Source organism: Neophocaena asiaeorientalis, unplaced genomic scaffold (genome assembly GCF_003031525.2).
Source record: "Neophocaena asiaeorientalis asiaeorientalis breed wild unplaced genomic scaffold, Neophocaena_asiaeorientalis_V1.1 scaffold505, whole genome shotgun sequence".
In the NCBI taxonomy this organism is placed as follows: Eukaryota; Metazoa; Chordata; class Mammalia; order Artiodactyla; family Phocoenidae; genus Neophocaena; species Neophocaena asiaeorientalis.
The window spans coordinates 163,113-190,791 of record NW_020174704.1 but is presented as its reverse complement, the minus strand read 5'-3'; the positions used below and the strand labels follow the sequence as shown (position 1 = coordinate 190,791).

General features: G+C 34.6%; 1 protein-coding gene across 1 annotated transcript in view; it reads right to left on the bottom strand.

The window, feature by feature from the left end:
• Positions 1–27,679, bottom strand: part of ASCC3 (activating signal cointegrator 1 complex subunit 3) — a 306,848-nt gene that overhangs the window by 128,004 nt on the left and 151,165 nt on the right. The window contains exons 13-16 of the mRNA XM_024759314.1: positions 27,043–27,177; positions 10,107–10,298; positions 9,575–9,799; positions 2,390–2,509 (exon numbers count right to left, since the gene is read on the bottom strand). Of these exons, the coding sequence (XP_024615082.1) occupies positions 2,390–2,509; positions 9,575–9,799; positions 10,107–10,298; positions 27,043–27,177 (672 nt within the window). The remainder of the gene's footprint in view (positions 1–2,389; positions 2,510–9,574; positions 9,800–10,106; positions 10,299–27,042; positions 27,178–27,679) is intronic.

Sequence of the window (27,679 nt, the reverse complement as noted above, 5' to 3'; positions counted from 1 at the left end):
TCCCTCCCACACTAAAATAAATAAGAATTTAAAAATATCAAACCACAGTCCTATTTAGAGAAATGATAGTGAGAATGTTCTCCTCCGTTCAAATAAAGGTATACAAAAATAAATTAAAAGTCATCCTTTCAAAAGCATGGTTTTAGTGTTCTAGCAGTTTTTATAACTGTTGATGGGAAGACCCATTCTGCCTATAATGGTAATAGAAGCAAAGAGTAAAATCAATTTGACAATGAATTTCTGAATAGTTTAGAAATTATTACAGTATTTTTCTAAGCAGAAAGGACATTTAACACAAGATATTAACAAACACTCCTGTTACTATTATGTGTGTGTGTATATAAATATATGTATATATTTATAGCTATAAAGTGAAGTATGACCTTTAAAGGGGGGAGGGGGAAGTATAAAATACTTTAGGAATCAATTAATGAGTTAATACTCCTACCACTTGTTCTAACTTAGATTTTTATGGCAGCTTATTCATGCATCAAATATAGCTAAAATAAATGAGCAAACCATAATGAGACAAAGGAAAATCAACTGTAGGGAAATAAGATGGAATCCAGTCACATTAGCAAATACAAAAAGTCTTAAATATTTTCTGTAGGTAACATACTGTATATTTCAGGCTCATCTTATGAAACCATTTTATTAATCACATATTATTAAACCATTAAAAAGAATTAAACTACATGATCTGTGTTAATTCACATGAGTCTTGTGGCTACACATTCTTTCTGAGTAATAAAATAAAAACACTTAGGTCAAAAAAATAAGAAGGTAAGATTCTCTGAACTGTGAAGGTTATAAAACTTTGTATCTCAGAAAGGAAAAAAGCCACTTTTTACACTAGAAAATTATAAAAAAATGACTTCCAATATTAACCTGGTACGTAAACAAAAATCAATTGATGTGTTTATCTTGTCCCAAGATTTGATATGCCTTAGCCCATGAAAAAATACATGTTGTGTTTGGTCTTCCTTTACCCCTTCAGAATATTTTCATAGTGCCATTGACTCTTTTCACAAAACCCACATTTGTAATAAGAATAGCTAGTGCCGGGCTTCCCTGGTGGCGCAGTGGTTGAGAGTCCGCCTGCCGATGCAGGGGACACGGGTTCGTGTCCTAGTCTGGGAAGATCCCACATGCCACAGTGCGGCTGGGCCCGTGAGCCATGGCCGCTGAGCCTGCGCGTCTGGAACCTATGCTCCGCAACAGGAGAGGCCACAACAGTGAGAGGCCCACGTACCTCAAAAAAAAGGGGAAGAATAGCTAGTGCCTTATTCTTTAAAATTTATAAAGGTACAGGTTACAATACACCTACATTTTATAACTGAGAGCGATCTGGTTGTAAAAGATATCCATTTGAAGATTAGCACAGATTTTAACTGAGAAGAATAAAGGTAGTTGAATTCCCCCATCTACAGTAAACCTAAGTATAAAAACCAAATGATTTCAGATGAACAGCTTCATAACTAGTTGCTGCTGCTATTTTTCTTCTTTTTTTTCCCCTCCTAAATCTTAAGTTTCCATTTTCCCATGGTCAAAGTTACTGTATATGAAAAGGAAGGATAAAAAAAAGATAGGCAACTGCTTTGATACAAAATGGAACACACACACACGTACAAAATTATCATTATTAGTAAATAGAGGAAAACTATAATTCCAAGTTAAATTCAACTTCTTTGCTAATTTTGATTTAACACTAATGAATATCGATATGATGGTGGTGAAATCGTATTTTCATTAGACAACAACTGGATTTTACCTGTAATTAGGAAGCATTTACAGGGTATAAAGCAGAGTTTAAAGAAAAGACAATCTGTAAGCTATGTGGACCACAGAGCTGTGAAGTTTATAGGAAGAGCTGTGACCACATGCATCTGATTCTCAGTCTATGTGCAGAGCAGAACTGATCCAGCCTCCAAACTGTTAAGATAGTAACTCATTAATGCTATCTTTTAATTTAGGAACAAAGGCTTAGAAGGACTTGATAAGAAGAATATACTGTATATAATATAAGCCTATCATTAAAAGTGGTTTTGTAAGTTTCCTCATGTCTGGTTTATTCTAAAAACTAAATTTAAAAAATATAGTTAAAAAAACATAGCAAGATACTAATATCAAATGGAAACTTATCTGAGCAGTAACTTGATAATAACATAAAGATCAGTGGAAAAGATGTATAAAGAAAGTGAAATAATTACCAGGGACAAATTTAATTTTTCTTAGTATTTTCTAAAAAAGATTAAAGCTCTTTGCTTTTCTTCCAGGTACCTAAATCTTTTCAGATGAGCAGAAGTAGCAAATATTTATCCTCATATCATGAAAGGATTACAGAACTAAAAAGGAGGTCTGACTTTTTTTTAGTAAATGAGTTTTCTACCTGATAAGCCTTGTGACTGATGCCATACACTAATGGATTTGCTCTCATCCGTACATAAAGATAAGTGTAACTTATCCACTTCACTGCTTCTTCCACATTAGTAACTGTTCCCAGAGCAATCTGCAAATCAAAAATATAACAAAAGTTAAACTAATGCGTTAAAGTTGAATATAAACATTACATCAAAGACCATTTTGTTGAAAGTAAAGTTTTTAAAATACATCATTATGCTGTATTTAAAAGAAGGTAAGCACAATTATTGGACATGATGTTTCTCCAATTAATTAAAAATCAGTCCTGCCTCATTTAATTGAGAACAGTACATTAGAAATACTATATTCCCAAACTTTACTTATTATTGTGGCATTTGATTAGTTTTCCCATTTGAATTTAATTCCATATACTATTATAAACATTTTGGTATTCATTAATTTTTCTTCTTCATTTTGCTTCTTTTAAATTTTGGTTTCATTTTATGTGACAACATTACTGACAGTTTTAAATGTGACTGCACCACAATCAAAACAACATAATATTGCTGATTCTATCCCTATTTGTTGTGATTTTGTATACTGTCATTACCAAAATCACAAAGAGCATAACATTAGTAGTTTTTTCCTCTAAAGATACCCATTTGCAGCATAGCTAGTATAAATATATAATATAAATACAATGGTAAATGCAGTAATTTTTGCATAAAACAAAATCATATTTTATTGGGATTTATACATATTAATAATATTTACACTTTAAAAAGATCATACAAGAACAGGGAGTGGTTTTAAGTTTTTATTGGTAAACTTAAAACAACCTATGGAAAAAACAGATATTTATACTTTTGAATTATAATAAACACGGTAATTCTTTAGATTATATTCTGAAAGAAAATATAAGTTTTAACATAGCATTTTAATGTAGCTTTATAACATGTTAATTTAATGAAACCAAAGGTTAATTATTTTAAAACACAATAATAACATATAAAATCTGTGTAATAAAGGGAATTGTTAGAAAATGACCTTAAGCCAGAATTGCAGTGAAAAGTTTTCTTAAAAATACATTTCTTTAGCCACTGGATCTATATGCAGTCATTGTGCTTTTATACTTAGAGTGTTCATTTTAATTAACAAATTTATCCAAGTTGTGAAACTTCACAGTTGAATAATTTTTCCTGAATCTGTAACTGAAAAAAGTTTTTTTAACCTCTTAATACTTTAATCAAAGGAGAAGTGATGACCTCTACCTAAATAACCAAATTTTAGGAGAAAAGAAGGAAAAATAAATCCCCTTATTTTAGTACTAAATAGTAAAGAAAATATAAACCTTAATGTTTGCTTTATTCCCATATTATAATTTAAATTCTGTATAACTAATTTTGTAAAATAGGTATGAGAATGCTTAGATATCTTTAGTTAGTTGAAGATGACATATAGCAATATTACACCATACTATTTGTCCTTAAAAAAAAAATGACCAAAAGTAAATAAATGGTAAGGCAGATTCTATCTACTTTAAAAATTACACTATCTTGAAACACGTCAGACAGAGAAAGACAAATACTGTATGATCTCCCTTATACAAATAATCTGAAAACATCAAACTCAAAGAAACAAAGAACAGAAAGGAGGTTGCCAGGAGTTGAGGGGTAGGCGACATGAGGAGATGTTGGTTAAAGGGTACAAACTTTTAGGCATAAGATGAGTAAGTTCTGGGGATCTAATGTACAGCATGGTGACTGCAGTTAATCATACTGTACTGTGTATTTGAAAGTTGATATAAGAGTAGAGCTTTAATGCTCTCATCATAACAACAAAACAAAATGGCTATTATGTGAGGTGAAGGATGTGTTTACTAACTTTATTGTGGTAAACATTTCACAAATACATATGTGTGTCAAATTATTGCATTGTACAACTTAAACTTACAATGTCACATGTCAATTATATCTTCATAAAGCTGGAAAAAATAAATTTACATTAATGTATTTACAAATGACTAAACCACCCACAATATAAGTAAATACGATATAAGGAAAAAATAAATTTACATTAATGTATTTACAAATGACTAAACCACCCACAATATAAGTAAATACGATATAAGGAAAAAATAAATTTACATTAATGTATTTACAAATGACTAAACCACCCACAATATGTAAATACATTAATGTATTTACAAATGACTAAACCACCCACAATATAAGTAAACATACACTTCCTAAAATGTGAACTGTAAGAGTTTCCACAAAATAAAGAGTAACAACTAAAATTTAGCTAAGGAGTTAGTTCTACAACACTTCCTAAATATTAACAAGTAACACAGTTAAACATTTTCTAGTCTGCTTAGGCAAAGGAAACTAGTTTGATGATATGGCTAAAAATCCGACAGCGTCCTCCATTTGTGATTCTATTATTTGACAGCCAAATTGTGTTAATCCCCTTATGACTTATAGATATGTTAAAATAACACCATACAACTCCTAAGAGTAGAAAATTTTATAAAGGATAAAATAAGCTTGCTATTATTATACTTTCAAAATCAGACTCAGTAAATTAACAATAATAATTACCTATTGCCAGGTAGTGAGAAGAATAAAGGAAAAGATGAAGTAGGTAGGTACCAAAAACTGGATCAAGTAATGCAAGTCTCCCAAATGTTCACCAAAAAGGAAAAGACTACTCAGAAAAATGAATGTAAATTTATAATGGTACATTATATTGTGAGATTAATCTTTGAATGCCACCTAGTGACAAAAACAAAAATTTACTTGCAAATATTTGTGGTCTAGTGGCTACTTAGTACAGGAGCCTTTTATAAAACAAGTATTTTTCACAGTATCTCTCTGAAATTTATTCATTCATCTCAATAATCATATAGGAAGTCAGTAACAAGACTGCACTATGTAAAGTATAAAGTACAATGGATATGGCAATAAATAGAGCATGGTTCCTGCTCTCAGGAAGTCTGTAGTCTTATAGGTGGTATACATGTAACAAATTAAGATGACATCTATGAAACCATTATCCACAGTGCCTAGGACATAATACTTATTCAAAAATGCTTTGAAAGAAAAACACCTAACATGTGAAACTTATAAAAGTGCCATTAGTGTATAGTGTAATACAGCTTTACACTCTAAGTAAAAGAGGGGGAAACAAAACTACCCCAAATCTGGTACTTTAGAAGTAAGGCTCAAAGTATCACTTTGTATCTAATTTACCTATTTAAACTTTAGTCATTAAGGTTATCTTAATTGTTTATTTGCATGTGTTTTTCAAAAAGTTAGTTGAAATCATATAAAACTAAACAAGCAAATATAATAATCGTGTATATAAATACATATGTATACACAAACCCCTTTAGAAACTGTATGAAAACACCATTTATGCCACCATTCATTTACCTATTCCACTAAAATTTGAGTGCGGGTAGTAAGTATGATTGGGGCTGAGGATAAAGGGACTATAAGATAATATAACTGCTACAATTCTGTACCGAATAACAACTTGGCACAGGTGTTTGTTAAATTTTCACAACAATCTAGTGATATTATTCCTATTTTATACATGGGAAGATTGGTACTTTATAGGTGACCTGAGTAGAGTAAGGGACTGTCTAGAGCAGAAGACCTGTGTTGGAAAGTAACCAGAGCCAGAACTGGGAGTCAGACTGCTGAGGCCTTAAATCAAAGGACAAAGTGTTTGTACTATGTCCTGCGGAGATGGGAGGAACTCTGAATAAAGAATGTACGTAAGATTATAGAAAGATTAATACATTTTAAAGTATGGACCATAGGGGACTGGCACAGAATAGGTAAGAAATTAATGTCACCTATGAGAGAACGGTTTCACAGGTGAAACCGTGAAACAATACCCAGTAATGTCTGCTGAATAAATTTTAATAAGCCTCAAACATGCTTCAGTGTTTCTCTCAGTGCAAAATTAAGAGGCTCTATACAGGGCTGGGACTTGTGAGCTTTGGCATTAATCAGCATTCAGGAGTCAGCCCCATTAGGCATCAATCAGCAAAGATGTCTCATAAAATGTCTGCATTAAAATGATACCTTAATATGATACTTTCTCCAGTTCTTCTAAACTAGTGTTATCAAAGATATTAGTATGGGCAACATTCCTAATCTAACGTGACCTTGATGTTGATCACTGCTGCTGTACAGTCTTGCAAAGATTTTCGGAGTCTAAAGACTTAAAAATCCATTACCTTAAGAGCACAGCACACATTCATTTTATAAACTAATTTCACACTTGGCTTCCACAGATTACCAAATTTAATTTCACACTCAACTATAATTTAAGGGAGTTTGTTTCCCTAAGAAGAAAATTTACTTTAAATGGGAGCTAGTCTAGTAGACAAAATATGATAAAGAAATTTTAGCAATGGCTATACTTCACCATATTACCTAAAAATTTCAGGGTATATGTTTCATTATTTGAACGCCATTTATGGCATTAAATGGAATTATCGTTACAGTTAGTTGACATTTCTGAAAATGACAAACCCTAATAAGTATTTTATGAATATGAGGTGAATCTATGGGCTACAATTGATTTTTAATTTCTCAGGGCTTGACCAAATAGTTTCATTTATTTTATGATAGTCCCTAAGAAAAAGAATTTCTTGAAGACCAGAGAAGTATTTTACTCACCTGTGTCTTCTGTATAAAAACATCACCATTTTGTGTTTAATTTACCACTTACAAAAAGCTATCAAGGAAAATAATTCTAAGTTTACAAAGATGTAGTCTTTCTTGAAATGCTTTTCTAGAAAAATTGTATAAAACAGCCTTGCTGGGCTTCCCTGGTGGTGCAGTGGTTGAGAGACTGCCTGCTGATGCAGAGGACACGGGTTCGGGCCCCGGTCCGGGAAGATCCCACATGCCGCAGAGCGGCTGGGCCCGTGAGCCATGGCCATTGAGCCTGCGCGTCTGGAGCCTGTGCTCCGCAACGGGAGAGGCCGCAACAGTGAGAGGCCCGCGTACTGCAAAAAAAAAAAAAAAACAAAAAAAACAGCCTTGCTTTTTATTGTAAGTCAGAGAAATTATTACTACCATTTTGGAAAATATTTAGTCCTGGTCTTAGAAGAAGGCAAATGGTAGGTTGATTAATATAGAGAAATGTATTCACCTTTAAGTTACTATATTTTATATATCAGAAATCTAGGCTATAATAAGAAGACTAAGTTTGTAGTTTAAAAGACCTGCGTTTGAATACTAGCTCCAAAGGTTAGTACTTGAATGACCTTTGGTCAGTTACCTATCTCTCTGAGGACAATAATATCTCCTTAGTAGCAGTACTGAGAGAATATACAAAAAGCACCCAGCAGGTTTGTGCGTCCTCAGTCCACTGAAGGATTACTATTACTATCTTTGTACATTACTATTACTATCTTTGTACATTAGACTAATCCATCATAGATACTGGTGACCCATGACCAAGACCTAATTATTTAAACCATGCCATCATAGCAGGTAATGAGGATTGAAACTGAGATATATTTCCTTTGGAGATATTCCTAATATCATAATTCATTTCCTAATCATTTTCACTTTCTTGTAATTATGCTACTAGAAACCAGCATCTTTCATGATTTTTTTCTAACTTCCAACTTCTAAACTTCTATATCTTCTAAACCTTACCTAATCTTCTGAACCCAGATTTACCACCTTCATGAACAAAGCCTTTCCTGATAAGCTGGGGCCAAAAGTATTTTCTCCTTCTACTGAATCCTTCTTTAGAACTTATTACTCACCAACATTATTGCACTGTGTTTTTGTGTCTTTTTCTCCCTTTTGGACTATATACTCCTTAAAACAGAGGAAACTGCATACTGAGTGTGTTTTTCATCCTCTAAAAAGACTTCTAAATAACATGAATAGAATATAAGTGAAATTTCTGTAATATTTCAGTTCAAATATTTCACTTATTCATTTATTTAATAGTTATATCCCACCTACTTTCAAAAATTGAGTCAACTTTAATGGTAAGAAGGGATATAGGAAAGAAGTAGGAAAGTGTTGGATGACAGAGCAACAATTAAAAATGCGGTGAAAACAGCAAAACCTCATTTGATTGTTTGACACACAGACTCTTAAGAATGTTCATCCTCTTTACCAGTTAAGATGTTATCTAGGCTTCCAGTGTCTGCTATTTAAATCTTAACACAATAATGGTGACTATACAAAGTCACCTGTGACATTAATTTCTTATCTACGGAGGGAGTCTTATTAGTGGAAAGTGTTATGTTTGTACCTCGAAGAAAAGGAAATAATTTTCTTTTTAGCAGTCTATTAAAATGTCAAGGTTTATCTTGACTGTGGCTTTTTAATGTAAATGTTGAGCCTAACTGAATTCCTAACATGTGATGTCACTCAGAATTCTGATAGGGTCCAGTAAAATTTGGCCTTAAAGACATACTTCTGAAAATGAAATGAAAGGTATAACAAAAATATTATTTTACACAATGGCAGAAAGGTGGTCAACATAAGTTATTGTGATAATTTTAAGATCTTAAAGTATAGGGACTAAACTCATATGTGCTTGCTCTTCTCCAGAGTATTTACTGGAAGGTTTTATATGTAAAGCTAACCTATAACTATTTGTGAATGGTTGCTATGGTTGAAAATTCTAGAATTAAAACAATAAAAGTAATCCTGAGTAAAAAAACCCAAAAAACAAAATCTTAACACAAACACACATCACACATGAAATAAACTATAATACTGTAGCTCAATTTAAGCAATCATATTTTCTATAACAAAGTTAATCAAATGATCTAAGACAGAAGAGCATTATTAACCTTATAAAAACTTTATAAAATACTTCATAATAAACTTTATTGAAGTGCAGGACAAATATAGTTGTTGTTATTGCTATGTCTGTTTCCCCAGTTTGTATAGCTTTGGTTAGATTTCTGTCCTATAACAAAACCTCATGATTTAAAAGTATAGTCTTTAAGCAATGAGTTCTTATCAGTTAATCACTTGCATTCTACATTGCTCTGAACTCATCAATAATATTGCCATTCCACCTCTTGTGTCTTATGACTGCATATGAAATAAAATGTATTATTAAATATCATGAAATAGCAATCAACTCAAACTTTATTTTTCTTGGTCATTCTTGAAGCTGATGATTCTATTCCAACCTTTAACTCATTAGATCTTACCTCTGCATTTAGGTTATCTGCAAGGCTTTCCAGAAACTGACTCTCAATTGGGTTTTGTTGAGTGAGCAAAGAGAGGTAATGGCTGAGTTTATCATGGGTTGTTATGATGATTCCTTCCCCAAATTTGTCAAATTGTGGTCTTCCAGCTCGACCAAATATCTGCATGACATCTAAAATTCCAAGGTCAACAAAGGAGCCTCTTTTTGCAGCATATATTTGTGTTCCCTAGATGAGGAAAAGTTAATAAAAATTTACATAAACACACACAAATATAATCCTGATGAGCTGAATACTGAAATTAGGCAAATATGGCAAGATCTCAAAAGTGTACTTTAACTAATCCTTTCATCATCTGTGATAGCGTTAAATTTTCACAATATAAACTAGATTCTTTTGGAGAATATAGTTCTGACCTTATATAAATAACATTCAAAGTCACTGAAGCAGCCAAATCAATATTTTCAAATAAATCAATCCACAGGTTTGTTTTAAGATACCACAAATCCATGCGCAAAGGAAGGTAAGTTCTCACCTTAATAATAACAGCATGAGCAGGAAGATTGACACCCCAGGCTAATGTAGCTGTACAGACCAGGACTTTGATATGCCCATTAAAAAACAAGCTTTCAACCAAATTTCTGTCCTGCCGAAGCATTCCTGCATGATGAATACTAAAACCATCTGGAAATAATTCTCGTACTTGTTTATTTCTTGACTTTTGCACCTAGAGTAGATATCAACAAAACATAAAAGTGTTATTTAGCATTTAAAAGCAATTGTTATTTATCGTCTCTTGAATGAGTTTATCAAAGAGAGCACAGAATTATTTTTAAGTATCTTAAGGTCTTACTAAGTCTTAGTACATAATGTTTTATACAAAATCATTAAAATTTTTATTTCTTCTATCTTAAAAAATAGGTAACCCTGAACATGGCACAAAATCCAAAAGGAAAGAAGGTAAAAGCAAGTGTCTCTTTCACTCAGGTGTCCTCTTCTTGCAATCAATCTGTATTACCTGCTTCCTATCCTTTCAAGAAAACTCTATTAAAAATAAGCATAAATCTCAGTGGCTTCCAACTCATTCAGAGTAAAGGCCAGAGTCCTTAGGATGCAAGACCTACAGAAATCATTCCCATTCCTGAACCTCACTTACTTAGGCCAGACACAAGAGCTGGCTTTTTCTCTAAGTGACCCCCAACCCTTTTTTTTTTTTTGACAAATCCACACCTGCCTCAGGGTCTTTACACTTTCTGTTCCAGACCCATTGCCTTGGAAGCCTTTCCCTCTTACTGAGATGCCCCTGGTTCCACGGGACATGCGCTCCTTCTCATAGTAAGAGCCAATAAACCCAACTGTGCTTCCCCAACACCTGTGTTCCTGCTGATCTCTAACAGGAGGGCACCGGCCACCTGTCTTAGCTCCTCAACTTTACATCTGCCCTGAATATACTAACTTCGCTTCTGAGGTCTGTTCTTTGGCCTGGTCTGACCTCAGATGTGGGATATGGTCCACTTATCTGCAATCTGTATGAGTGCCATAGCAGATCTTACAAAATTCACTGACGACTCACTGTACAACGGGGAAATTTTTTTCTGCAAAATTAAAGACTATGGATTAACAAAAGTGTTCATATAGTCAAAGCTTCTGTTTGGGCATCACATCCTGTGCTTATTTGCTACTGCTCTGAAAATTTCACGATCAACATCTTGATAGCTTCTTTTGAAACAGCGTTTTCCACAGTTTTCACGTAAGGGGCACTACACTGGCAGGGAATGGGGTTCTAGTACAGTCACACTGATTATCTCTAAGGTCACTTAAAATTTTAAATTTCTAAATTAATAATAATTAACTAAGAAAATGATCTAAGAAAACTGCACTCCATGAAATCTGCTACCGATATATAATGGAAGGGAAAACATTAACAAACCCCACCATCTAGTGGCCAGCCAAGTCAATAACAACTTAGAATTTTGAGCCTTGTTGAGTCCCAAGCAAAATACACATAGACACAAAAATGTTATCTTCATTAAGTTTCAAGGGAAAGGTATTATTTCATTTTTGTGTCGTGTGGTCAGCCTCTTAGAAATAATTGTATAAATATACTTTATTATTAACTACATTTGGATCATATTGCCTTAACTTCCATCTTTTCAGACGTGTGTTATTGTTGGTCTCACAAATACGGGCTCCACGTTATGGAGTATTTGCTAGTATATAACAGAGCTCCCTAGTGGGGTCAAAGTAGAAGAAGGAAAAACACTTCACCTACTTCATTTCGTCGCTAATATTCATGAGTGAACATTCAGAGCTAACAGAGGAAACTAAAAAATACTGCTTGGAGACAGACGGAAAAAAAATCATACTGCTGGATGGCTCTTTGTTTTGGGTGAATCTGCTGTCCGTGAACCCCTGCGCTGGAACATCCTGATGTGCTTGTTATAAATGCATATTCTCAGTCAACATCCAGTTGAGGTAAGACTTGGCTTGTGACACCAGTGACACAGTAAGAAGCTGAACGCAGGAAATATGTAACTGCGGTGAAAAATATTCTTATAATGTAGCAGGTAGATCATGGGGTGCTGACACATCACCTTCGAATCTGACCAGGTGGGCTCAACCAGCTTGTTCTCTGTAAGCAACCAAGAAGTGCCAGGAGTCACTTCGCCTTTGTCTCTATTCCTGCTCACATTCTGTGCATTGCTTTTTTTTTTTTTAATTATGAAGCATATTTAATACTTTTTTTTTACATCTTTATTGGAGTATAATTGCTTTATGTGCATTGCTTTTTTATTGATTCATTAGAGACATGAAGTGACAACAATCTTAAAATAAGACTGGGATGTTCCTTCTCAACTGTCTTTGAATCTGAATCTGCCATTTGTGATCTAGCCTAGTTCACAGGACAAATAAACAAGAAATCCTGGGGAGGAGGCCCAGGGATGAGTATGTTTTAAAATCTTATTTAAAAAATGATCATACAGTAAAATTCTCTTTCCACTTTGGTGTACAGTCCTACGAATTTTGGCATATGTTCAAATTGTGTAACCACCATAATAATCAGGATACAAAACTGTTCCTTTACCCCCCTTAAATTCTCTTGTTATTCCTTTATAGTTAAACCCTCCCCACTTACAACTCCTGGCACCCCCTGATCTGTTCCCCATCCCTAACTTATAGGATGGAGTAAAGTTGTGCTCTCAGAAAACATCATACCTGAAATATTTATATAACTAAATAAGAATATAATAAATAAGTAAATCAAGCATCTAATTCAGAAACCTATAAAAACAAAATATATAATAAAGCCAAGGAAAAAAGGAGAAATGCCCTAATAAAGTTAAAATAGAATCTGATTTTTAAGATGTGAAATTGATAAGTAAACATAAAAACTCTAATTTTAAAAGAAAAAAATAAAAATAGACAATGTCTATTACTGGGCAGCAGGAGTTGGCAAATTATGTGCCAACTGCCTGTTTTGTAAATAAAGTTTTATTGAAACACAGCTGTATCAGTTTGTTTACATATTGTCTATGGCTGATTTTGAGCTACAATAGGGGAGGTGAGGAGTGTGACAGACACCATATGTTTGCAGGCTTAAAATATTTACTGTCTAGCCTTTAAGTAAAAGGAGATACATAGTGGAAAACGAGCACAACAGCCCAAGCACAAAGACACAAAATTAGTAATGTGAAAAAGAAGTGTTCAGAAATACATCACAATTTTAAAGAATCAGAAGAGTATTCTGAAAAATTCAATATATTCTATCATTAAAAATGTTTGGAACAGATGATTTTCTAGGAAAATGTTACTAACATTCATATTAAAAGTGATAGAAAATTATAATAAAAGCAATGGAAGAAAATGTAAAGGCTATCTAACATCTAGGCTTTCATACTTTTTAAAGACAAATTAATTCTAGTGTTACTAAGAGGCCCTAGAGCACAGAAATAGAAGTCTAAAAATTAATCTTACAGAGGCAGTGTAATAGCACTGATATTAAAACCTGATAAAGCAGCAGAAAACAGAATACAACAGAGAAATCTCTCTTAAGAATATTAATCCAAATAGTAAAGAGTTTTAGAAAACAGAATTCACCAGTGCATTAAAACAATATACCACAACTAAGTAAATTAAACCCCAGAATGCAAGGGCACTATATCTATAAATATATTAACATATTTATTAATAAGTCAAAGGAGAAAAAACGTATGATCATCTCCAGGCACTGAAATCTCACAAAAGACCACATTCAATCTTGATAAGCAGAGGCGATGAAACATTGATTTCAAACCACACTGAATCATAAAACATTAGGCATATATCAATTTAAGTTAGGAACAAGGCAAAGATGTTTACAATCAGCTTACCAATGTCCTAGACAATGGAACTAGACATGAGAAAATAATAAAAAGTAGAAACACTGGAACAGAAGAGGTCAAAGCAATTATTAGTTGCAGATGAAATAAACATTTATTTAGAAAACTGAGGAAGTAATTAAAAACTACTAACTAAAATAATGATTGAATTCAGAAAGGTGACAGTCCCCCAAATCAGTATTTTTAAAAAGTCTTTCTGTATATAAACAATAACTTGGTAGAAAATAAAAGGGAAGAAAATAGCACATTTATAAAAGCCGTCAAAAACAGAAAAAACAAGAAATAGGTAGCACCTACATGAAGAAAGCATTATTATACTGCTGAAGGACGTTCAAGAAATGAAATGATATGCTTTGCTTTTGAGATGGGAAAACTTGGTTTGGTGAAAATACCAATTCTCACTAACTTAATCTGTAAATCAATGCACTAACTCAACTAAAAGATAAACGTTATTTCTTGGAAGTGATACTGAAGTTCATCCTTAAAAGTAAACTTGTAGGGCTTCCCTGGTGGCGCAGTGGTTGAGAGTCCGCCTGCCGATGCAGGGGACAGGGGTTCGTGCCCAGGTCCAGGAAGATCCCACATGCCGCAGAGCGGTTGGGCCCATGAGCCATGGCCGCTAAGCCTGTGCGTCTGGGGCCCGTGCTCCGCAACGGGAGAGGCCAAAACAGTGAGAGGCCCGCGTACCGCAAAAATAAAAAGGCCTGGAGGAAATCATGATGAAGTGAGTGTGATCTTTATAAGTAATACAAAGCCCAAATACTGTAAATAACCTGAAAAAAATCTCATTATGGTAAAAATATTCATAAATTAATAAAAATCAAAGATTAAGTAGGAAAAATGTTTGTAACACATAGAACAGTACATGCAATTTATAGAAAAAGAAATTCAAATGGCAAATATGAAAAATGCTCAGCTTCACTCATAAAGAAATGCCAGTCAAAATAATAATGAAGTACCATTTTTTGCCTATTAATCTGTCACAATCTCAAAAACTCTAACGTTGTTCAGTGCTGGCAAAGTTAGGTGGGAGGAAGTTACTGTTCCAGGAAATGTAAGTTGGAATAATCTCTTCAGTGGGCAATTCAGGACCACTCATACACCAAAATTTTAAATGCATGTACCGTGTTGATAAATAAATTCCACTGCCAGGAATTTTCCCAGTGGACATCACTGCAACTGCCAAGAGTGTGAGCAAGGATGCTTACTGCAGCACTGTTTACAATACAACATAATTAGAAACAACAAAAGTATCCATCGAGACAGACTGGGTAAATGAATTAAGATAATGTCCACACTGGGGCACACTATGCAGTTGTTAAAAGAATGAATCAGATCTTTCAGTGTTGATCTGGAAAGATTTCCATGATGTATTACTAAGTGAAAAAAGTATGAGACATAAAAGTGTGCCTAACACGATCCAACTTTTTCATACTGAAACTCACATGCAGACACACACAATGGCAGTTTGTACAAAACCTTCCCTTGAAAGAAACATAAATGGAAGAAGGTTTTTAATAGGAGTTTTATTTGGAGAAATCAATGGAGAAAGATGGTTAAGACCATGAGTTACGGAGCTAAACTTATTATAAGATGCCTGCTGCTTCCTCAAGTATCAGAACGGTAGTTGTTTTCCACCTGCTTTTTCAGCGTGAGCTATACCTGGAGTCTGGGCTTTGCTAGCCTCTGCAGGACTGAAGGGGTATAATTCACCCTGTTCACACTGTCTGAACAGAGCATCGGATTCTCCGAGAAAGCCATTTGAGATCCAATACTATACTCACTGGATAAAGTATCTCTATACATGGAAATTCAGCACAAAAGAACACCAGCTGTGAAAGGTAAAGGGAGTCAGGTGTGTAGCAGAAGAATTGTGTAAACTTGTTTTCCTCAGTCTTTATATTTCCACTTGTCACAAGTGAACTTCCCATACATGGCTTTATTGTCAGTAAAATTAGAATAGAATGGACAACTGCTAAGAATCCATTAGCACACAGAGGATACTAAATTTTTTTCCGCTAGTGAAAGCGTGCCCCAAGCTTCCTTCCATGACTTTACATATCTTTTTCCTACCTATGACACAGAAAATCAGTATGAGTACTTTTTTAAATGAATAAGGTTAAAATAAAATGTAACCACTTGCCAAAGTTGACTTCCAAACTAACACAAATACATGATTAAAGAACGAAGACTGACAGCAAGTAACTGAAGATATTAAAAGGAAACAAATTAGTTTTTTTTCCTCCATAAGACAAAAAAATATACAGAAGTAACACAAGACCTTCAGCTCAGTTACAAACCCTGCATGAAAGAACAATAAGAAATGGCATAAATAATTTAGTGACCTTTGTAAGCCTTCTGAGGTAATTTATCTTGATAAGGTCCGCTTTAACGTGGATTATTTCAAATCCATTAGGAAGAAATAACTTAACAGTCATTATAAAAACTAAAATTTAACCAGAAGGAGGCAAATAGTTTCTCCCAAATGATACCATTCTTTTTTCACAATTACTAGTGAGTATGCCTTATCAATATCAGAAAAAATATTATAGAGTCCTCATCTTTGGTATGTGCAATTTTTATCATTCAATAAAGTTATAAAGTTAATCAGTGGACCTGCTTACATTGTTAGGAGCATAAACCAATACCTGGCTTATCTTTTGACAAGGGAGTTTAGAGATCTAAGGAGTATCATCTTTCCCCATCCTTTCTCTTTCAAAGCTCTTATTCCACTTTAAACCCTTATCACCGAGACATCTGAAATCGCTCCTCTGGCGTCCACACCAAGAGAGCCAAGAACGGCAATGCTCTGTCTTCCACGAGTCCTTCAGAAGGAAACACATCATACCTCCCACCCTGTTCTCAGGATAAGGCCTATTAGCCATCTGTTCACATGATCAACAAAATCTAGCTATGATCAGAACTTCTGAGGATCATGTTAAAATTTTAGGGTCTTAGTTCCAGATACTCTGATTCTGACAGCTGGCATGGAAACAGGTAATGGGGAGCCAATGCCCTATTATACTATTCTTCCCATAATACTTGGTATTTCTTCACTCTTGAGTCGGTTCCCTACTTCCTCTATTATTTCTCCACCTTAGGGTATGAAATTCTTCACTCTATTCTCTGGAATTGCCACTCAGTAATAAGCAAAATATATCAACCTCATCTCCCACCCTGCCTTAACTGAAACTTGACTCTTTTCCATGGACTCTTGTTTTCCATGCATATCTTTCAAGTGGTGGGGGATGATCTCTCTCTTCCCTCTCACCATTTCCAGGTCAGCCTGTACTAACTTTTTACAAAAACCTCTGTTCCTTTAAGGTTCAGTATATCTGCTATGTCACCTGTTACCCTACCTTATCCAATGAAGACTCCATACTTATGGCTCCTAGTCTTTCTGTCTATCCCATTTCCTATCATGATCCTCGGTGACAGTATTTTCCATGTGGACATCTAAAACCCTCGCTCTTCAATTCCTTGACACCCTCATTTCCACTGACATCTCCTCTGTCCCATCTTAGCCATACCAACGATTGTATTCTAGGCCTGTCATCAACCCACAACTGTACTACTTCCACAACCAAAATCGCTAGTGCAAACACCTCAATTTCTGAGCAAAGACTCCTATATGTCAAGCATGCCCAACTAATTTTTTCTAAGCTCTTTCTTTATCGTTAATGATACTTCCAGAGCACAGTTCCTCTACTTTCTTAATATTCATCAGCAGCACGCCCTCTCCATCCCTGCCCCAGTCTTTACTCTGGTTCTTTCTCCAGTGCAGATAACACAGTCCAAGATTTTAATCACATTCCTTCCCATTTCTTAAACTCATCTGCCCTTTTGCCATGTAAGACTGGTAGAATGTCAAACTCAGATGACCCAAGGTAGCTAATGCTTAAGAAAAATCACATACAAGGGCAACTAGAGACCAGTCTAAATCCATGATCACAATCTCAACAAGCCCTTAACATTGGATAGCAATTCTGTGATGTCTCTATGGTCAGTTTGTTGTCGCATGTCTCACAATGTCTACATTATGCATTGACTGGCTCTCCACAAACTTCTCACCACCTTGTTATCCTTGACTCTTAGAGAATGACCTTAACAACTACTTCCCAAGGAAAATACAATACGTCACAGGAAGCTCCCTTATCTTCCTGCCACACACCTAAAACCTATTTGCATCAGAACCCATCTTTCTAATTTTCTCTTCTGTTTTAACAGTAGTGCCCTAACTCCTATCTAAGGAAAATCTCTACTTCTTCTTTGGATCCCATGCCTCTTGAAAATTCTCAGGACTCTTATAGGTTATCTGTAGTCTCTTTCCTTTCCTATATGAATAATCAATCAATTTCAATCCTTTTTCACTCTTTCTTGAATAGCTTCCACAGAATATAAGCATATCACTTCCACCTTGAAAAGAAAAATAGTGCATCTACCTTTCTGAGTACTATTTCATATTTTCTAGATACTATCCATTTTCCTTTTGTATGTAAATTAAGTTCTCAAAATTGATGTTTACACTTTAATCTACATTCATCAGCCACCTTAATCTAGTTTTTGCTCTCCACTCTGGGAGTGAAAAGGCCCTGAATAAGGTCACCAATATCCTCCACGTGGCTAAGTACAGTGTATTTTGCAGCCCTCACATTACTTGACCACTCACTGCAGCAGTCAGTATAGATGATCTCTTTCTTCTCTTTGAAACGCTCTTTTCCTTGGCCTCTATGACATTTACTCCGGGGTATACTCCAGTGCTTGGAGGCTCCTCTGCTGGCTCATTCTCCTCTAATCATTAAAGAGCAGAATTCCTCAAGACTTGGTCTTAGGCTCTTTTACCCCTCATATCCACTCCTATGGTTTTCCCACTCCAAAACAGACTGAGCTTCTGAGACATTAGACTTACATATCCATCCAGATGCTTACTCTACATCTCTAAGTATCCCAGGCACCTCATTTCAGCACATCCAAATGGAATTCATGATCTGTACCCTTCCCTCCAAAGTAATCCTTCTCTCCTACTTTTTCCTCATAAATGACCCAACTAACTACTCAACAATATTAAGCCAGACATCTTTTAGAAGCCAGAAAACTTCCAGATCTCTCTTCCTCAACCCTTCATACCCCATTAACTACCAAGTCAATCAATTCTATTTCCTAAATATGCCCCAATGAATCCACATCTCTAACTGGTATTCCCATTCTCTCCTGCTCTGCCTGTGTGTAGTGATCTTTCTTAAAAGCACAACTCTGTTAGGAAAATTACTTGTTTTGTGTGCTCAAATTGTCATTTTATTTTTATATTATTAGTTGAGGGGAATATAGCTAATGACATGCCACTCCCTTCCTCAAACTTCTCTAATCATAACCCATTTCTTTTAAGATAAAATACCTAATTTGTAACATGATAAACAGGGCCCTCACAATCTGGTCCTTGCCTACAACATTAGATTCATGCTATAAGCATGGCATCTACCACTCCCCATCATTTTCTGCGTTTCTTAGTCACTCTGATTTTATCCACATCCTTCAATGTGCTATTGCTTTTCTGGTGTCAGAGACTTTTCCTAGAACATTCTTCTGCTGTCCTTTGCTTTGTGTATATATCTCACCTTAAATGTCACTGTGTTAGCTAAGCGTCCTCCCAATTTTACTTTCTTTTAGCACTTAATCCCTCTTTATTATTTAATACAACGTAATTAAAATCAATTATTTAATTAGTTGTTAATCTTTCTGTTCAGCCAGAACATAAGCTCCATAAAAATAAATGGGCAGCTACTTTTTTTCTTCCAAAATATATTTCCATTCCCAATTAACACAAAGAATGTTAATCAGCATGCAAGTCCACCTCCTTCAATGAGGCCTTCTTGTATTGCATGAGCCAGAAGGTAAAATCTGTACTTCCCAGATCTCTTGTAGTCAGGGTACTGGATACAAAAATCCATTCTGCTTATTAAATGCACTCATGCAAGATCTAGGCAATGGAAGTGAAGAGGAAACTATTTTCTGCTGTTTTGTTTTGCTGGCAAGCAAAATCTTGGAGAAATGAGGCTTAAAAGTTATAATGGATGTACTGTATATTCAAAATTTGGTTTTCCAGCATGTTCATGAATGATGAAAGGTATCTAGTAGCAGGTGTAGCTTCTACATGCTGGATCATCATCATGGTATGGCTGCTGGTTCTTAAACTCAACAGTTCCACTGGTAGTTGCCTGATTTCTACAACTCCAACCTTATCAACATTCTAGGAATTACCTAACCTCTTTTCACAAAATTATTTTCTATTTAAAATATAGAACAATGGTTTGTTTCCTTTAATGAATCCTGACTGATACAACACAATTTTCTCAATCCACTTTAAACAGGTTGACAGCAGAGCTTATCTATCTTGATACCTATTGATTTACCATAGTGACTGGTAGGTAGCTTACACTCAGTAAGTATTCACCGAGTGACTACCACTAAAAACAGTTTGAGGTTCATGTGTATATAGTCAATTCACAATGACACAGACTAGCCTAATTCCCATAACCAATTTCCATATGTCATTCTAGCTGTGCGAATTATGTACTTTAACTGGGGAGAAAGAAGTACTGTGTCCCCTGTTCCATGTTATAATCCTTGAAAGATGGTCTTGGTTCCCATATGAGCTACCCTGGTATTAACTACAACCCAATTATACAGACACAAGTTAGCATTCTAGAGAGAGCACCCTAATCAGTAGAAGAGAAATCTCATCTAAAATTGTATTCTTCATACCCATTTCGCCATTTTAAAATAAATGCTGAAATAAAAAATTAAAAAAAGATCACTGTGAAGTGTGATTTTGATCTTTAAATTTTATCAATACAAATCTCTGTACCACTAGGGATTAGAAATCTTTACATATAAAATCTATATGTTTTTAAAATGGTTTTCCTACTAAAGTATTTTCAAATGAGAGAGCAACAATATTCTAACATACACACTTTTCCAAAACAGCAAGGTTCTTTAACAAGATGTATAAACTTGTTTTAAGAAATTTATTGTATGTTTCTAAAATACATCTTAAAGCACAGGAACAAAAATTGCTGCAATCAAGGCTACTTAAATAAAGATAAAATTCCAATGCTACTTTCTGTGTTTCTTAAAAAGGGTCTCACTAAAGAAGCTCCTTGACATGGGTCATGGTAATAAGTTTTTGAAAATCACACCTAAAGCACAAGCAACAAAATAAAAAATAAACAAGTGGGACTACATCAAACTAAAAAGCTTTCACCCAGCAAAAGAAATTGACAAAGTAAAAAGACAGCCTATAGAATGGGAAAAAAATATTTGCAAACCATATATCTGATAAGGGGTTAATAACCAAAGTATATAAAGAACTCATTAAACTCAATAGCAAATAACCAAATAATCTAATTAAAATGGGCAAAGGGCCTAAAGAGACATTTTTCCAAAGAAGATGGCCATGGCCAACAGGCACATAAAAAGAAGCTCAACACTAGTCAGTCTTTGGGGAAATGCAAATTAAAAGCACAATGACATATCATCTCACACTCGTCAGAAGGTCAGAATGGCTATCATCAAAAAGAGAAGAGAAAAAAAAAAAAAAAAAAAATTTTTTAAAAAAAAAAAAAAAAAAAAAAAAAAAAAAAAAGAGAAGAGATAACAAATGCCAGTGAAGATGTGGAGAAAAGGGAACTCTTGTGAACTCACTGTTGGTGGGAATGTAAATTGGCGCAGTCACTATGAAAAACAGTATGGAGGTTCATCAAAAAATTAAAAATAGAACTACCATATGATCCAGCAATTCCACTTCTGGGAAGATATCCAAAGGAAACAAAAACATTTGGAAAGATATCTAAACCCCGATGTTCATAGCAGCATTATTTACAATAGCCAAGACATGGAAATGACCTAAGTATCCAGCAATGAATGAATGAATAACAAATTTGTGATACAAACACATACACACACACACACAGTGGATTATTATTCAGCCATCCATAAAAAAATGAGGAAATCCTACCATTTGCTACAATACACATAGGCCTTCAAGGTTTGCCTGGGTTCAAAATCTTTATTCTAAAGAGCCTATTTCCCTTTGAAAATGAAAAAATCCAATTAAACACGCAAATCTATGTTTTATTAATTTTCTTTCACTTTACTTAAAAAAATTAATATACTTATAACATTCTTTCTATGTGGTTACAAACAGACAGTAGAATTAATATATTAGCCTCCTAAAGGAAAGGAGGTTGACATGCCTGAGGAAAGAATAAACTCTGAGACAACAGTTTACACTTATCTAAAGTAAAAAAACAAGAGAAAGGCGGCTCTTAGGTACTTGCTACTCTCTTTAGCTAACAGATATCATCTATTCCAGGAAGAGGAAATTCTAATTTTATTTGGTTATACTGACACTGGAAAGCTGCTAAACCAGAAATAATTAAAGCTATCAATATTAAGTATCAGATTACTTACATCAAAGCCAAATTCCTATAATTTAGGCAAAGGCTAAAGATAACCTATGAAAGCAGGCGATGGTTGGTGATCTAGATAATAATAAAAAGCCATAAAATGACACTTTAAGGTAGCTTGAGGGTACATATTATTACTCGATTTTTCCTAGTGTTCTGATTTGTTTAACAGATATTCCTAATCACTACATTCATGAGGCCTGCTGCATGATAGACTGTATCTACCTATAAGGAAAACTTTTAATATCACTAATATATGTAAGAAATCGAACAACATCAGTGCCTATTAATCAGAGAAATACCGTACAGGGTGGGTGGGAATATCCATCCTAGTACTAGAATATTTAAAGCCTGTTAAAAGTTTTGTCCCTAAAGGAAATAATTTATTTGACTGAGATGGAGAATGAAACAGAATCTGAAGATTCTAATTGGAATAATTCATTCAACTTAAAGTTAAAATTATAATTAAAAACAATGGGGACTTCCCTGGTGGTCTGGTGGTAAAGAATCCGCCTTCCAATGCAGGGAACGCAGGTTCGATCCCTGGTTGGGGAACTAAGATCCCACATGCCACAGGGCAACTAAGCCCACACGCCATAACTACTGAGCTCGTGTGTCTCAACTAGAGCCCGTGTGCCGCAAACTACAGAGCCCATGCGCTCTGGAACACAGGTGCCACAACTACAGAGCCCACCTGCCCTGGAGCCTGCCTGCCACAACTAGAGAGAAGCCCGCATGCCACAACGAAAGATCCCGCATGCCTCAACAAAGATCTTGCGTGGCACAACTAAGACCCGACGCAGCCAAAAATAAAATAAATAAATAATAAATAAATCTTAAACAAACAAACAAATAGTGGCTTAATAATGAAAATGTCTGTATCCCTAATGATATATTTCTATGTATAAATGCAAGCTGCTACTGTTCCCTAAGGTATGTTCTATCTTACAGAAAACAGTGGTTTCTTAAGAAAGTTTCTTTGTGGGAGAAGGCAAAAAGTAATATGCAAAGTAAACTTCTAGAAGGAGATTTCCAGAATATGATATGCAATGTTTTATCATTCTTCAGCTAGTTTCCAAAATAATTTCATATATCATTTCGTTTCTCATAGTAAACTACTAGAATAGGTGTTATTTACCCCATTATTACTCCATTTGATAGAAGAAAAAGTACCTTTAAGAAATGTTTAGGTGTTTAAGGCCACAGGGCTTCTAGAGGTGAAGTCACAGCCAGAGCTTTTTGCTAATGTGTCCTCTTACTTTGGGCCTCGTTTGTAATTCCTCAGATACTCCCTTCCCCAGGGAGAACTGCAACAGTTCTACCTCTGTAGCTTAATCTACCCTTGGGGTATTTCACTTTCTTTTCCCTATTTTCCTGTTTCAGTGGACAATTTGGAAATATAGTTGCTTTTCCAGCTGGGAGTAAATTTGATATCAAAGATAGGAATGGTATGAGGGGTCATGAAGTATAACCGTTACTTACTGGAAAGAAATGACTCATCTTCAGCTGTGGCTAAGGCACAGACACAGCCTTATTATGTATGCACACTGCCCTCCCCTACACCCGCCCCCAACACACAGAGAAAAAAGAATCCTTAATGGAGTTTCATTTATTATTTATACAAATAAAGTTACAGTGTGTTGAATAAAACTGTGAAGAAATGCTTTTAAAAACCATACTTGCTGAGTCAGGAATTGAGACGGTTACTTTAAACACTTAGGGATAAAGGATCACCGTGGCACGGTAGGGATTTAGTTGTATTTCCATCAACAGGAGTCAGGAGGCTAAATTTCTATGTACTACCATAGCAAACTTACCTTCTAATTTTATTTTAATGTTCTGAGTACTTAATTTCCTATTTTTCAAAAACATCAGAAGAAATATCTCCTGCCATCATCATAATAGCATCCTTAGAATTGCTAGTCAGTTAATACCATTCAAGTTTAAAAGGCACTTCAAGTAATAGGAACAAACATTCAACTTTAGATTTAGAAGAATAATCTAAAATTCTGGAGCTTCGAGAAAACATCCAGAAAGATTACCTTATCTTTTGTTATAAATAATTTTCACTGTGGAGGGGCCAACTGTTTTGAATCTCTCTTTCGGAGAAATGAGGGATATAGCTGAGCTGAAGAAATGTTCTTCCATTTTATTAAAGAAAAAAAAAAAGATTCAAAGCTCTAAAGCTTTAGAAAGTCACAGGTTGGATATGTTGTTTGCTTATTTTTTTTTTTTTTTTGCTGTACGAGGGCCTCTCACTGCCGTGGCCTCTCCCGTTTCGGAGCACAGGCTCCGGAAGCGCAGGCTCAGTGGCCATGGCCCACGGGCCCAGCCGCTCCGCGGCAAGTGGGATCTTCCCGGACCGGGGCATGAACCCGTGTCCGCTGCATCGGCAGGCGGACTCTCAACCACTGTGCCACCAGAGAAGCCCTGTTGTTTGCTTTTGAACAAATAGGATGCACTGTAGTGAAAAGGGTAGACTTTGGAGTCAGTCTGGTTCAAATCATAGCTCCACTTATTACATGGGAGTCTCTGGGAAAATTATTCTCTTTTCTCAGTTTCCTTATCTGTAAAATGGGGATAAGAATCTTTAAAGGGCAGAATAGTGGTAGAGATCAAATGAGAAAACTAAAGTAAGAACATATCTTAATAATGTCTGCCTCCAAGAAACAAAGGCCAAAAAAAAAAAAGTAATTTTGGGGTACCTACTATCAGCCAAATGCTATACTAAAGAGTATAATGGTGAATAGGACAGCGTTCCTTGAAATAATGTACTTATTAATAATGTCTGTGGAATCCATTCTTGTCAAAAAAAACAATAATAACAGGTGGGTCAGGATAAAAATCAAGTATAATGAAAGTATCAAAAAAAGAAAGGTATAATAAAATGACTAGGGACTTTCAAGTCTCCACGTTTTTTTCAGCATAGTGATCTGTCATTACACGTTTGGTGACATGGTCTTAAATAAATATCATTTGAAAATGCCTCTACATAAATTATTTCTATATGCTTTAGAGTATTTCATGCTATATTTGAATTACTTATACACAAATGCCATATCAAGAGATAATAATAGTACAAACTTACATCATAGGTTGTTGTGAACATTGAATGAGTTATAGAAAGCAATGAAAACAATGCCTGGCCCAAGTAAACGCTGATAAATATTGAATATTATTATTATAACAATGAAACAATAAACCTTCATGATTTAGAATAGCAATAACTCTCAGAACTAAGAGGTATAAAATAACCAGAAATCCACAAGGTGGCTCTCAAGGCTTGGCTTTTAAACACAATAGAGCTGCTTTGAATTTCCAAAGAAATGAAACAAGACCTTTCATAATTCACCATTATGAATGCTGACCTGACTTTTCAAAGACTCTCATAAATTCATAATTAATAAATAACTGGAAGAATACAAAGCTGCATAATAGGTGGTATGTAACAGAAAACTTTATAAAGCAAAAAAAAGAAAAAAATGAATAAACTTTGTAGCTACACTGAAAGAGAATCTGACATTCAAAACAACCTGCATCAGATTATCATAGTCAGAATTTTAAATATCAATATAAAATGGTGAAATTGACAGCACAATCCGAACAACTAAATACATTTTACTAAGATGGTAAATGTGAAGGTGCAGAGCACAATGCCTGGCAGCTGTTCAGCAAATCTCAGTTAAATCTTAAGTTATGCATATAAAATATTTTGAAGATACTATCATTTTATGTCTATAGTTTTTTATTTAAAAATTTATTTTTATAGCTTTAAATCAGGGCAAAATTTTCTGCAAAGGGACAGAGTACTTTAGGCTTTGTGAGCCATATGATACCGGCAGCAAGTACTCAATTCTTCCCTTGTGTGTAAAGAAGCAGCCACAGAAGACAAAGGAAGGGCTCTGACTGTTTTCTAATAAAACTAATTACAAAAACAGGTTGCCACCTTTGGCTCTCGGCCTGTAGTTTGCCCACTCTTGATCTAAATCATTACTTGATACAATTAAATAAAACCTTTTATAAATATTAGAATACTATCGATACTCAAATTACCTAGAGATGTGCCTCTCAAACTGTAATGTGCATAAATCATCTGGGGATCAAGCAGAAATGCAGATTATGATGTGGTAAGTCTCAGGTGTGGCCTGAGGTTCTGAGTTTCTAATGTGGACCCAGACTTTTTAGGTCCTTTGAGCGTATAGTGAGTGGCAAGGCAGCTGTTCTGCACCTTTTTGGTCTCAAACTTTCACTCTCAAAAAGAGCTTCTGTTTATGTAAATTACATCTGTCCATGTTAACCTTAGAAATAAAAAAAATTATCTATTATATCTTTAAAAGAACAATAATCCATTAGATGTTAATGTATTGTATAAAATGTAACTATTTTATGCTTTAACTATGGGACTAAACACTACAATTATAATCATATAGAAAAAAGTGATAATTGGACACAACATGCATTCGGATCCTTTGAAAGTCAAGAAAAAAGTCAAAATTATAACATGATAAATCTGTAAAATTAACTTATTGGAAACTGGAAACCATGGATCTTTCATATATAAAATAGCTGGTATATCTGGTACATTATGTGCTTTAGTTCTTGTCTTGTGCTGCCATTTGTTCCCTACCTGCTTTTCTGCATGTCCATATTCAGGTCCTTGAGTAGGTAAAAAGTAGGAAATCTGGCCATTATTCTTGGCTCTTTCTATTAGAGACATAGCCGTTCTTACGGTGGCATTTCGAGCATGTACAAACACCATCACCTAAAATAAAGGAAAGCAGTTTATTTAATACTCAAATTCATTAAAAGATGGCTTAATACTAGTCTGGAAATCACCCTATATAAATAACTATTAATTTTTCAAAATAAACCCCCAGTTTATGAATACTTCAACATTTGCTTATTTTAGAACAAAGTATATATAGGATAAAAGCAAGTTAAGTAAAATTCAATAACATAGCTTTATTTATTATTAGCCTATAATTGGCAGAAGTCAGAATGAAATTAATGGATTATATAAAATGTGGAACTTAATTTGTGCATTTCTCTTCTGAAGACATGATTCATTAGCACAGTCATATCTTATGAGGACAGAGTATAAAAATATACTAGAGCCTTATTTCTCCACAGTCAATGAAATTGCCAGTATCATAAAGATGTTTAAAGAAACTGGAAACAATAAAGACCACTCTTCCTTGGACAAAATCATGTCTAAGAACAGCCATTTAGAATAGAGTTTAGGGGACTGCTGGAGATGAAAAAGC